The sequence below is a fragment of the Volvox carteri genome (assembly GCF_000143455.1).
Source record: "Volvox carteri f. nagariensis unplaced genomic scaffold VOLCAscaffold_12, whole genome shotgun sequence".
Lineage (NCBI taxonomy): Eukaryota > Viridiplantae > Chlorophyta > Chlorophyceae > Chlamydomonadales > Volvocaceae > Volvox > Volvox carteri.
The window spans coordinates 646,784-660,719 of NW_003307555.1; the positions used below are offsets into that span (position 1 = coordinate 646,784).

General features: G+C 51.4%; 2 protein-coding genes across 2 annotated transcripts; both read left to right on the forward strand.

Annotated features, from left to right (window-relative positions):
• Positions 1 to 230: 230 nt before the first annotated feature.
• Positions 231 to 3,458, forward strand: VOLCADRAFT_89316 (uncharacterized protein; the record flags this gene model as incomplete). The annotated part of the gene is made up of 5 exons (XM_002948897.1): positions 231 to 315; positions 1,552 to 1,778; positions 2,727 to 2,760; positions 2,822 to 2,957; positions 3,350 to 3,458. The coding sequence occupies 5 exons, from the start codon at positions 231 to 233 to the stop codon at positions 3,456 to 3,458; spliced, it is 591 nt and encodes a 196-aa protein (XP_002948943.1).
• Positions 3,459 to 8,575: 5,117 nt separating this feature from the next.
• On the forward strand, positions 8,576 to 12,959 carry VOLCADRAFT_89317 (uncharacterized protein; the record flags this gene model as incomplete). The annotated part of the gene is made up of 6 exons (XM_002948898.1): positions 8,576 to 8,927; positions 9,116 to 9,190; positions 10,015 to 10,157; positions 10,609 to 10,858; positions 11,628 to 11,893; positions 12,765 to 12,959. The coding sequence occupies 6 exons, from the start codon at positions 8,576 to 8,578 to the stop codon at positions 12,957 to 12,959; spliced, it is 1,281 nt and encodes a 426-aa protein (XP_002948944.1).
• Positions 12,960 to 13,936: the final 977 nt, after the last annotated feature.

Consider the following 13,936-nt stretch of genomic DNA (forward strand, 5'->3'; position numbering starts at 1 on the left):
ACGGCAAACAGGCACAACACAGTCCCGTACGTTTGGCACATTTCCAATGTCCTCGCCTAGGTTTTTAAGTTTAACTCCGATTCCGTTATTATGTTTTTGAGCTGCCAGCCTCCTGGTCTTCTCGTGCGAAACTGGGGTCCGTCGTTGCCATTTAGTGCATCCGGGATTTCCATTAAAATGGTTCTTCATATTTTATCTCGTTTCCATATGCTGATGTCATGTAGCGCAGCATGACAACCGCGCTTGGCGTCCGTTCCTGCTGGAGACCCTGGCTACTCGCAGCTTTGCTGGCACTGCTAAGCCATCAAGGTCAAGGTGAGAAGCTTGAAGCCTGTCGATTGAGTTGATGCGGTTTGCTGTTGCCGCGCCGATATGACAATGACGATATAAGATATGATGACGAGCTTCGCTCGCTATCGTTGGTCGCCGTGCATGCAATTTACCTTCCGGAAGATCTAGCACAGAGCCGCACATGCGGTCATCAAAACTTTTATAATCAACCTGCTGTTCAGCCAGCCGTTTATGTGCGAGATACCACATAGGCTGTCGATCGGCTTACCGCGCGCGCACTTTTCCCGCGCTTCCGTAATCATGCCTGTGCCGCTCTATTTCCATCGCGCTCTCGGATTTTGGAACATACACAGGATGCTACTCTGAAGACCATTTTCACGACGAATCCAGCAACCCCCAGGGTGCAAGCCGCTGCAGCACCAGCAACAATAACTGTGATTGTGACGGGCTCCGCGTATGCTCCTATTGGGGCTTTTGCCAGGGACTTGCTCGCCCCGCCAGATCGCCAGCCCCGCCATCCCCAGGTAACAATGGTACGCGCGTTATTTGTGCACCTTTGTGCACCTTTTATCTCTAAGTTTCGGCGCCGTAGTTGGGCATCGTAGCTGCCTTGCACAAGCGGGACGTTGCTTTTGGACTGAGCAGTGTTGATTCACACACTTCCCTATAATAGCCGCTGGCACGGTAAAGCGGTTGGAGCGGTTGGTCTTGGAAATGAGGGCCCTGTAAAATTGCGTTTCTGCGTGGCGAAAATCCCACATCACATCAGGCTGGAGCGAGGGTCATGCTCTTTGGAAGAGGCACCAGGCAAATGAAGCCCCCCAATAGAGTTCACTAGATGTCACCTGGATTGACCATTCTACTTCCCACGCCCGCCATTATCAGCCGTACGCACCCACGCACGTCGTACTATTTGTTTTCCTGAACGCAACAACGTTCCCTTACTTGCACGTAGCTTCAGGCCGGCGCTCGTGTTACATGTAAAAATGTATTTCTCTGATAGTAGAACCGAAGCTACTTTGCATATGAGTATTTTGTACAAAAGCTTCCGCTGAGGACTCATCCAACCACTTTCTAAAATCAAAGTGAAAGTGGATTTATTATGGAATGGCGGGATAGGAACATATGAACGATGTACCTTTGATTTTTCATTACGTGTGATCTCAGCAAAACGCCTGCTGGTCTTAGCTGCGTAAAACCAGCATGCGGTCGTCGGCTGTTGGCAGATCGGTCAGCCCGTACACTGGCGTGAAAATGCAGGGGCGGCCCCGGTGCCGGCGCCGCTGTTTTTGCTACCGCCGGTTCCGGTCTCGGTAGAGGCGACGCATTATGCCAATGGCGATGGCGGCGATGGCATCGGCAGCGGCGGCGTCCGCAGCCTTGTAATCATCCCCATTGTCATCTTCAGCGTCGCATTCGGTGCCGGGGTTTGCCTGTTTGCCATCTGCGTCTGCAGGCGCTTCATGAAGCCACCACCGTCGCCACCGGTGGGTAGCTAATCTAGCAATTAGGCCTGCGGCTGCATTGGATTGTTGGATGGTATGCTTTGCCTGGCTCCTCGCGGATATTAATTACCTGCGCTAAGCTGCAGACATGCGCTGTCGCGTCCTTGCACATGTATATCACGTACCACAGTAGTATAGTAGTAGTAGTAGTATAGCAGTAGTAGTATAGTAGTGTAGTAGTAGTAGTAGTAGTAATAGTCGTAATAATAGTAGTAGTAGTAGTAGTAGTAGTAGTAGTAGTAGTAGTAGTAGTAGTAGTAGTAGTAGTAGTAGTAGTAGTAGTAGTAGTAGTAGTAGTAGTAGTAGTAGTAGTAGTAGTGGTAATAGTAGTATTACCACTACTACGACGACGAGTGCTGCTAGTAGAGCAACATATGCAGAATGGTAGTATAATGACTCAAGGGTCCCGCTGCATACATTACCCTGCGTTATTTTCGGGGAAAGTACGGATGATTTTCAACACGAAAGAATCTTCACCATGGATCCCCCTCCTACGTATGTATGCCACATTTCGTCCACTTGACGCCATAAAATCCGGGTCGGAAGCGTTTAATGGTGCAGAGCGAAGTGGCGGAGCATAGAAGTATGTCACGCCTCGCGGCATCAGATCTTCAGAGCTTCGCGTCAAGTAAATCCTAGCCAATTACGCAACTCTCGGTAATCAAATAGCAAAACGGCAAGGAATAGAGTCCACTGCACCGGCACTATTAGCTCCGCATTGCCGCGGCCGACTCGTTCGCATATACTATAAATCCTGAGAGCGCACTTATTTCCGGCCTCCTTCCATTGCGAGCTGATGTTGATGATTACAGTTCCTTTGCTCGGAAGGAACTGTAATTTTATATTTCCTCAGCACCTGTATCGCTGTATGTGCTGCTAACTAAACATGTAACGACTAGTTGCGGCATGTGTGCGTCACTGCACGGCTAGATGGCCGGCACACCGCAGGTGCTGCTGGCGGGAGGTAGGTCTGACGGGCTCCCTGACACCTTCCGACGGCCTTGGCCCTGGCAACCTTCCTATAGGAGCGGCGATGCCGGGGGTGTCGAACTCGCCCTCATTCCTCCAGCTGCGGTCAGCACAACTTCCCCTTATCAGGATCCCTCTATGGCAGCAGAATGGCAGCAGCCTTTTCAAACAGCTCCAGAAAGGTTGCAGCAGGTATGCACGTATTCGTTTGTCGTTTTAGATGCTAAGCTGTTTTTTGTCGCGTTAAGGGTGCGGTGGTGGCAAAGAAGTGTCGCAAGCGCGTGTCCCGGTCTGTCTGCTTTGTGACTGCCTGAACGCTAGGAATAATTCTCCTTATTAACCCGTCCACATGTCATGGCATGGATGTATGCTGTGCAGCCCGGTGATCCGCTTTGCCCGACGGCGCGCGTATGGGCCAGAGTAACCCTGCGCATACTACTGTTAGCACTAGTCTTAGCCTTAAGGCACTAGCACCGTTAGCCATGTGCTTAAAGCTCGCCAGGTGCCACCTTGCCAGGTGGTATCGTAACCGAAGTGCAAAAGCCGTACCCCGTTGCTCCGCTGCTTGCCCTTGCCGTGGTCAGGATTATCACCAACATTATCAACATGGCCCAGCCTCCGTCTCGCCGTGGTCACAACAGCCGCAGCCCCTTCCTGCTCCCGTCCTGCCGTCGGCGGCTGGCCCAAGCGTGATTGTCGATTGTAGCGCCACCGACGGCAGCAAGGCGGACCAACTCTAAAGGCATGGCACCATGGCGGCCTGACTGAGATGTCGCAGGTTCAGAGCGAAGCGGATTCGTCGCGCGCCGTCGAAGATTGAACTCCTGCTGCCGCTGCCGCCTCCTTAGGCGGCACGCAATACCGTGGCGCTTTACCATAGGGGCGGGCTGCTGCCACTGCTATCGCAGCAGCTGGCGGTGCAAGCGCACTCCAGCACTCCAGTTGCGCGCGGGTAGCGCGCGGGGCTTCTTGGTGCTGCAGCAGGTTCCGCAGCTCGTGCGGCTTCTGACATGCCACCCGCGAGTGTCCTGATTAGCCAATCAGCTCAGATCCGATAGCGGCAATGCCGTATGCACCTAAACAGGCAATCAGCTGTCCGGGAAACTCCGGGGCTTCGGAAGTGGGGCCCGATCCTTTACTGTCATTGATAATTGGCCAGCAAGCAGATTCTACGTAATCGTCAGGGTACATACAAAAACGATGTAGGAAATGCGCGGGAGTGCCGCATGACGAGTGCTCCCAGTGCATTAGGAAGACATAGTTGGTTTTGAAGTAACTGCATCACGAGTAAGGTTGTACCTGTGTGCATCTCTGATGGCTGGTGAGTGCTGGTCCCCCTGATGGCCGTGCGGATCTGCCATTCGCACAAGTACGAGACAGTTCGGTATCGACGCTGGCGGGGATCACAGGTGGATGTCGGCACAACGTAGAGCACCACGTTGCGCGGATGAAGGAGCACGATAAATAAAGACGTTCTTTTTCGCATTCGTAACTCCGTACATTTCGTGTCAGCAGCTTGGCATTTGCTGCGCATCCCTGATTGGTACATGTTATCTGATTGTTTGGAAGCGTTCCTTTGCTATGGGTTCCTCACGATGAGCGCCTACCGGAAAACGCTTGCCTTCGTGTTCGTCTTTGTGTGTCTGTCTGTGTGTCTGTCTGTGTGCCCGTCTGTCTGCATACGTTTGGTCGCGTTTATGTAATATCGTGTTTTTATGTGACTACGATTTGTTAGTTTGCGTAGACATATGTTCCGGTTTAAACTCCCTTTCGGCAGCCATAGACAGCAGGCACTCTCGGACCTCTCAGACATACAAACGGCACAGAGGGCGAGAGGTGAAGAGGGCATCCTACGTACTCCGTTCGTGATAATTCTCTTACTTTTTAGAAATCTCCAGACGAGTAGGTAATGTATGAGCTGTAAGCTCTATCGATGGGGATAAGTTGTGACGTGCATCGTCGTTGTAGTGCGTAGTGCTAGCAAGGTAGGGTCTTGTGGTCTGGATGTTTGCTTCACGTTATTGTTTGGATTATACTGCGAGAGGCGGCAATCATAGTAGCTTACATTCCCCGCTCGTCCGGTAGTTCTGTCATGCTGAATACTCATCAGTAGCTCCAGATGTGGTAGATAGATGGGTACGGCATGCATTGGCGGCGCAATCTAAATGAAGTGTACATCGGTTGGTCTAAGCAGGCATTGCGTGGCAGGCTGGCGGCTTGATTCAAGATATGCGCAGCGGTCATCTTGCCAAATGAGGCGCTGCAGCTGCTAGTGCCCGCCCTGCTCACTGTGGACCCTATGCTTACGTGCATATGCATGTGCACGTACACGTGCGCCTGTGCTTCAAATGAAAAGGCGAAAACTCATGGATGCAAATGCGTATATACTGTAGTATCCTAGGTACATATCCTGAAACATATCCTGAATGATGCTGCTGGCTTGTGCCATTAGCTCGCAAGTCCTTTTCTTACAGGGAAGGGTGTAACCCGTGAATAGATAGCGGCACTGGGTTTGTCTGTTTGTCTGTCTGTGCGTAGGCGATGCTTCCCTGCGCACAACAGGGCACCCTACGTAGGAGCGGATAGCAGGCCTCAGCAGACTACTATGCATTTTTTTAATGTAGCCTTAATGATGTGCCTCAATTGTGGCGTGTGCTTACTGTTTGACCTGCGACTTAAAGCGGTTGGGTACTTGATGCATTATAAACCCACGACTTGGGGCAGATGCCACTGCCAGCTTGAAACACGATGGTGCGCTGAATGGGATTGTTTTGTCATCAGGAATGACGTGGTTTCTGAGGAGGAGGTAATTTCTAACATCCACCTGACTGCTTGCATTGGTGTGGATGCGTGTGGATGGTGTGGAGGTTGCAGCCGCCTCGACGGATGGCACCGTAGACAAATGAAATCCTAGCTAGGCATCCACGAGCCGCACACTACGGCGCATTCTTTGGATATCTTTTTTTATGTTGGGGATATATATTGCGATTTACATGGTGGTATCTTCCTTTTGCACTATCACACAATAGCCAGTGGGGTTGTGAAATAGGATTGCACGGAGAGAGCCTGCTGCTCGCTTGTTGGGAACGGTAGAGAGTCTTTAACCGTGTCTAGCAAAAGCTTGACTGTCTAGCAAAAGCTTGAAAAAGACTCGTGTCTATCATCTTTTGTTCGTTTTTTAAAATCCTGCCGAACAGTTAATGAAAGCTGCTTTTGTCTACGAAAGCACAGCCAGGATTATTGCTGGATAAACCCAAGGCCCAAGTAAGGCGCATACAACGGCTGTCGTCATTACCTTTCTGTATTTTATATTTTGTCCCACAACGATGAGCTTGCTGGAAGTGTATTTATTTTATGGCGGTTCGCGTGAACGTCCTGCCCGTTCATCTCTACGGCGCCCTGCTGCATGCATGACTTTTTTGAAAGGTTTGAAAGGTCTCTACACATGCATCTACTTATCATGTAGATTTATGTAGTGCTTGTCAGGAATGGGCGGGAAGGAGGAGGTCTGCCGCAATGCCGCTGTGGCGAACGGTTCGCCACGAACCAGCTCTCCAGCTGGCGGAAGGCTGTAGTTGTCTTTTACTGCAAGTCCCTATCTTTGATTTTGCAATACGCCCTACAGCGACATGTACATATATCTATGTATATACCTATGTAAATGGATACGTGTTGCCGCAATAACGTAAAGAGGAAAGTACTTCCCATATGGCGCCCGGCAACGGGCAAGGAGGTTTGCTCTCAAAACCGCCCTAAACCTCATCTTTTCATCACAGATGTATGAGGACAGCAGAAGAGGACAGAGGAAAAGGTCAACGCTTGTACTTTAGATTGAATTAGACGTTCCTGGCCAATTCTCGTTTCGACTGATTATGTTTATCACAATCTCGCTTCATACATTTGACCGTTTGCAGTGGCATGAAGACCAATTCCCAGCAGCACTGCTGCTGGCAGCAGCAGCTGCAGCAGCAGCAGCAGCGGCAGCAGCAGCGGCAGCTAGTGAAGGAAACATCGGCACGGCGTCTACTTGATTTCAGGATACATGTATTTAGAAGTAAAAGGTTGCAATTAATTTGAAGGCTTAATTGCTACTTTGCGGGATTGAGTTGATTCGATGATCGTGAGAAATTGTCGCTTGAGCATAAGCCGGTTCCTGGCGAAATCCACTTTCAACTTCAGGGGCTTATGAAACATGAACAGATTATGTATTATTCTTTGTTGAGTTGTTACGCTGTTAGCTACGCTATTCACACAACCCTCCGGTAGGTAAGCGGTCGGTTCTCCTCTACGGGCAGCATGGCTGGTAAGTGCAGCAAAAGCCTATCAAGCTTCATACGTGGGAAGACCTACTGTGCGTCGACTACCCGCGAAGGATGCCCCGAAGGTGCCCGCCGGTCTTCGGTCCTGCTGGCGATGTGGTTCCTCGTCTCGTCCTTGGTGTATAACGCGTATGGGCAAGGTACGCGCGGAAGGAAGGCCGATAATGGGCTGCTGATGAAGTGTCGCGGGCACGCAGCAGCAGCAGCGTTTCGTCGCGCAGTCGATTTAGCGCCAGCGGGGTTCTGTATGTGCTCTTGTCCCAAACGATCCGGAGTTTGAGGCTGAGCCATACTAACCGGTGTCAATACAGCTGTACCGTGCCTTCAGCTGAATGGAGCAGTAACGGAGCAGGTGTCCGTGGCGCACAAAACACTACCACAGCGATTCCGCGTCTTGCAGAAAGCAACCTGCTGGGTCTGAAACAAGTGGCCTCCGGGACTGAAAGCCACTGCGTGCGCGATATCCAGGTATCGCGGTGAAGGCGATTTATCAGGGTAACCAAAACAACCACAGGCCAAAATTTCAAAAACGCAACGATGACAAGTAACAAAAGAACGGTGATACTCTTTCACCAATCAGAGCTTAACCAGCACCTGAAAATGCTTGCTGCAGCAGCTGCTGTCCAATGCCGTGATAACCTTTTCTACCTCCCAGACCACAACTCAATAACCCTTGAAGGCCTGGCCACCCCTTCACACGCACATCACGGCAGGCCGAGCCGACAAGCGCTGTCCTGAGCAGGTGACACACATACACACACACGCACGCACATACACGCACACGCACACACACACACACGCACACACACGCACACACACACACACGCAGACACACGCACGCACGCTCATACACGCACATACACGCACACACACACACATACAAACACACATGTGTGTATGATGTGCCCTTGCGTGGGTCGATGACGTGCTGATGACCATTACGCGCCAGACAACGAAATACACTTGGGAGGCTACCGTGCACGCGCCAGGTAGCACGCATGATCTAATAACGAAGCCAGGTAGCATGCACTGCATAATACGTATGAAGGGGTGTGGCGAGCAAGTGCTGGTAGTTTGCACCTTAACATCCTGCAGGAAGATACACTGCGACATACATACAAACGCGATCATGCATCTGGTGCATGTGCGCATGGGTAGATTCCTGTGATCCAGCAAAGACTTCTGCAGTGCTGCTGGACATGCTGGACTGCCAGCCGGCGATCTTCGCTGGGTAGTCAGTCAGTAGGTAATAGATCACCCTATGTGCTGCGTGCTGTGTAATAAAAAGGCCAGCAACAGGACAACGGCAGAGCACAGTCCGAACACCGGTATGTTTTGCTGTTGCTGCATTGACCACTATTACATTTGCCCTTACGCTTATTTTTGTTACTACGCCATCGCGGTCACTGCTGCATCACAGAGGCGATAAGCAACAAGGCCTGGCTCCAACCCACATTCGCGTCAAGTTTCTCAGAAGAATCACAGACCTCTATGGCTGTGGATGGGGGCAAAACATTGGAAGATGGTCCTTTCTTTACCGACTCCCTTGACACGTCGAACTGGTTGTCGATCGACCTGGGGCTCCCATTCGCCATCCACGCCATCACACTTTACGCCCGGAAGGACTGCTGTCCGGAGCAGCTGATGTTCGCTGAGGTCCGCGTGGGCAACAATTCAGTCGTAACCTTGTTCGACGATCTGAATGCGAACCCCCTGGTGTGGAAACGGCAAAACAGTTCGGCAGCAGTTAAAAACAGCGCGATTGGAGCCATCTTCACCATCGCGCTTAAACCTCCTGTTTTTGGTCGCTGGGTCACACTACAGAATAAGGCCCCCAAGAATTGTGAGTAGCTCCTCGATCCCTTCGCCGCCCTTCCAGTTTTGTCATGTGGATACGTAGCCACTTGCTTGTAAGTGAGATGCCCTTGATGTAGCTGGCTCTTCAACTTGTTTGAAACGCGGATGATGAGTGTTAATGCCCCGGCCCCACGCTGAGTGAAATTGGGACATTCCCGTCATTCTTCACACCAGGGCCATCATCATCCACAACCCCGCCAGCATTGGGCGTTCTGGAGGTGGAGGTGTGGGCTGAGCTCTTAATGACGAGTAAGTTGCGAGAACGACGAGGCATCAATGGCGGTGTAAGATGGGCGTTGCAACCGCGCGGTACTATTGTTTACGCACGTACACTGCATCGTACGACACGTGGGGCTAACGAATTCGCTCTTCGCTTGCGTGCGTTGGGAAAAACATGAGAAATCAATCCTTCGCTTCCTGCGTGCACGCAGCGACCGTCAATGCTGCATACAGTGAATGGAACATATCGATAGATGCAATCTCGATATCTGCATAGATGGATGCAATCTCGAAGAACCCCTCTTACAACTGACGAAGCAAAGCTGCTGCTTCAATTGCATCTTTTGACTTCTTGGGATGCATGCATCCACCTTACCTATCCACAGCCGTCTGCTCATGGATGGGCTGCACGCATACACCGCATAGCTAGGTCTGAAGCAAGGACAAGTACAGTAGCAGCTGTAGCAGCATCACACGCATTTGCCCAATAGATATCTTGCAGTCGATGGCTAAGCAGTACGTACGTACGGCGTTATTTCATTTTTGTTTTGCGTAAGTTAGGTAGTGTTCCCTTATTACTATGTTATCTGCGAGGTTCGCGATCGCATTTTGTCATGTAATCACAACGACTCGACACTGTGACAATGGGTGATGGCGTTACACCACGTTAAATTGGCGGTACGAAGCTTTAAGTGAACGCGAGTTTGACGCCATATGTAACACGAGTTAATGCGATCACCCGTTGCCGTAGTGAAACAGGCCATCATGCATGCCTGCATTTCTGTTATATCAATAAGTATATGGACTCTGCAAGTGCCCACTTGCTGCCGTATTTTATGCCGCCGTAATTGCAGCGCCTGGCGGCGGCGGCGGCGGCGGCTTATCTATCGGCAAAAAGGTCTCAATTATCGTTCCTGCTACCATTGTGCTTTTGTTATTTATTGGAGGCGTCGTCACCGCGGTAATGGTAACGTGGCGCAGGTACAAAATGCTGCAGGTATGTTGCTTGGCGCCTCGCTCCCTATGTTAGGAATGTAGGCTCGCTCGCTCAGTGCTTATGCTTGCATACGACCTGACCATTTAATGTACTCTTTCCCCTCTCCTCCAGCCTGCCAGCAGGGAGCTGTGTCGTCCTCCTCGCTTGCAGCTTTACTAGCTAGTTTATTCATATCCCCAATAGGCTGTGTAGGAGCTGGCCTCCCGCTGAAAAGGCCTCCCGAGATGCTGGTCGAGCGCTTTGCGCGTATTTATAGTTGATACGTGTGCCGTACTGTGTACGGCAGCTACTACAGGCTTCCACTGCTGCAGCAGCCTTGCTTGCAGCCGGCAGACGGCGGCGATCCCAACAATATATATTAGACATTTGCGTCGCTACGTGGCTCGTGCTACGAGCACGCAAGGGAAAACATACACGTACTTATTTACGCACGACTCATCGCCTTTCGCAGACTGGACAAGCCTACATCGTTCATAGAGACAATATGGAGATCTGGGTTCCCGCTAGCCCACCACAACCATCCGCGCCGGCTGTGGTGGCGGCTCCATCCAATACCCAGCAGCCCCTGGTCACTCCGATGGTTGGTTTGCCTGTATATGGTACCCCTCCTCCTGTATACTACACTTCACCACCACTGCCACCGCCGCCTATGGCTTTTGCCAACGAAGGACCTGCTGCCGCCGGCCAGAGTGTCGTGGCAGGTAGAGGGCAGGAGTCGCTGGAAAATCCAAGGCAAGATAGTAATAAGGTTCGTGCACGTACGTATATATGTACACACGTGTACGGGACGCAGCAGCAGCACGCATATGCGGCGAAGACCTAGGTCTCTTGATGGCCACGTGGCCAGGGTGCGCACCCTGCTGCTCTTCGCAAAGTCACAATTAGGTTTAGTGCTGCCGTGCGCAGCAAACGCAGCAAGCATTGCGCTGCATTGTCTAAATGACATGTATCGTGCTTAAATCACGTACGCCTGTATGCATACATGCACATATGGTTGCATGTACGTACGTTAAATGGTCGGGGGGGTTTACACGCATTGATATCTCAACGTATATATGTCGTTTTCGTCATCCCTTTTTGCGCATCGATATTATTTTGGCCTTGCTTATTATAATCAGCTAATTAACTCTTTTACTCCTTTTATTACTTGGTCGCGCATGTACGTACTCGCTCTCGTCCAACGTTCCATCCAGTAAATGACCAGCAGCAGCAGTGGAATACTTCGGACACTGCCGGGCCGTCATCTTCTTCAGCAGCAGCGGTCGCCCTGCAGTCCCCCTTCCCACCCAGCAAACACAGTTGAGCGTGAGCAGGTCCACCACGGGAAAAGCGTTTTGGTTGACAGCCATGTGTTTGGCGGCAATAGACCATATGTACGGCTGCACTGGCGATTACAAGTGTTTTAAATCCAGACATAGCGGCACTGGGGTCTGTCTGTCTGTCTGTATGTATGATGCCGCATCGCCGGAGGCACCATTACATGGATCCTATGTATGCATGATGAACGGATGGCAGGCTCACAGATAGCGGCCTCAACAGGCTGCATACGTTTTAATTCTGCCTTGAGTTGTGTCTCTGTTTTGGCGTGTATGGGTGTTGTTTATTTGGACCTGCTGAATTTGAGCAGTTGGGTTTACGTACATGCGTACATAGCATGCATAAGCCCACGACTTGATGCAAACTGTGACATTGTGGGAGGGAGTACTCTGTCCAAAGATGACGTGGTTACTGGGCAGGTGAGGGAAACCGAAGTCCAGTTGGATCCAACAATTTGGATGTGTGTTTGCAGCAGCAGCAGCAGCAGGCTCGTCGACGTGCGCCTAACATGGAAGCCTGCCTTAGCATCCTCTAGCCTACGGTGCCGCCGCTCATCTGTAGTTTTGCTTCGTTTGTTATTGTTGTGCCTTCTAATAAGGGAGGAGGCTTGGCGCGGGTGTAATAAGCACGGCTGAATGCCATATTGTCAAATGGATGGATGAAGTGGTAGTTTTGCAATGCTGGCCGGTGATTCTGCCCGAATCCATCACCAGGCACCGGTCAGGACGTTGTTCCTTGCTATCCGTTTATGTAAGCCAGTCGTTATTCAAATGCCCGTCCGCCTCTCACATACCAGAAGGCGCACGATTGATGACCGGAATCCTTTTTAATAAAGAAATGAATCGTAATAATAATTTCTCATTCAAGCCGTGAAAAGCATGTCGGCTGCTATTAGCATATCAGCGCTCTCGGTCCGACGGAAATCTTCTTCTTATGAAGCAAGTATATACCCTAATAAGCCACATCAAGTTCATCGGTGACCCATCGGTGGCCCCCCATCGATCCGGTGTGTGGCCCACCATCTGCCGCCACCCGAGCGTGACAAGCGCCCCAAGCAAAAAAGCAAGCCAGGCGAAACAACGGCGGAAACGAAAGCGCATACGGCATGTGTCGTCCTCGAACCGCACACCCGTCTTTCCCGGGGGAAAACAGAGCACAAAAGCAGCAAAACAATCGAATAGATGACCATCAGTATGCCGCGCGCGACAGGTCTGCCGCTGCAGGGCAGTCATGAGCCACCCAGGCCCCAACCGCATGTTTGTATTACAAATCTCCGCTTACGCGACGCAGGAACGCAATAATGCCGCAACGCGACTGCAGTCGACTGTCACCCCGCGATCAGAGTTACGCCCCGGCCCAGCCTCCGATGCTCCAGTAGCGGGGTCACGCATACGCCAAACACAACTCCTGGTCTGGCTAACCACCAAAAATCACACAGTGCTGGCGCATTCCAGCCAAAGCATCTACTACAGTTCGTTCTCTTAGAGAGACAGGCAATACACTTCTACTAACCTCAACAGATCATCGCGGTGAGGTGGAGCGTATTACATAGCCAATACAAAGATAACTCCAAGATGAAATCCCCGCTCTGTGCTCGCGGCAGCAGAAGCTATTAAGAAATCGCTGGATTGGGTTCTATCCCCCAGCGGCGGCAGTCCATCCCCCGTCAGAACGACAAGAACCCCAGGCAGACCCCAGGCCAGGCCAGGCCAGGCCAGGCCAGACCCGCCCAGGCCCATCCATGCCTAGATGGTACACGGAAATGAAGGACACCAACTCTCGTACCCATGGCCGTTGCCGCAGTAGCCCTTCCTTATTACCTCCATAATGTTTTTTGTTGTCTGGCAGCAGCCTTGTCCGGCGCGGCCCAGCCAGGCCTCCATATCCATCAATGCTCTCATTATTGAAGATACTTCGTTTTGGATTATACGTTAGTGGGGCCGGAGAGGGCTCCGCGTAAACAGAGTAGACAGCGTGAGCAGCGCCAGTACATAGAAGCAGAAATCCTCGCGGCATAGCTTACAGGCTGCCGTAAGGAAACAGAATGCAGCATGTACACATTGATAGGTGACCTATACATACATACATACATACATGCATGCATGCATACATACGTACGTACATACGTGCGGACATACACACATGTTCCCACACGATAGATATGCTTAAGTGTGACGTAACGCCCCTGATCCCGACAAAAGCGTATAAAGAACCTCTAAGACCGTAAGAGAGTGGATGCACCCCCATGCCGTTGGACGGTGATGTATCCGGTTATAGCGGCCTGCGAGCCGTTTCTTCAACACAAGTTGGCGCCGCCTTTGATCTGCGGCAGATTCCACTGGAAGCTGCTATGGGTGCTGAGCCCGATAAGGTCACTACTGACTTCGCAGAACTCGTCATGTGCGCAGAGGATGAGGGTGCCCCAACAAACATCGGGAAAGGGGGGACTGCCAGACTTGTGG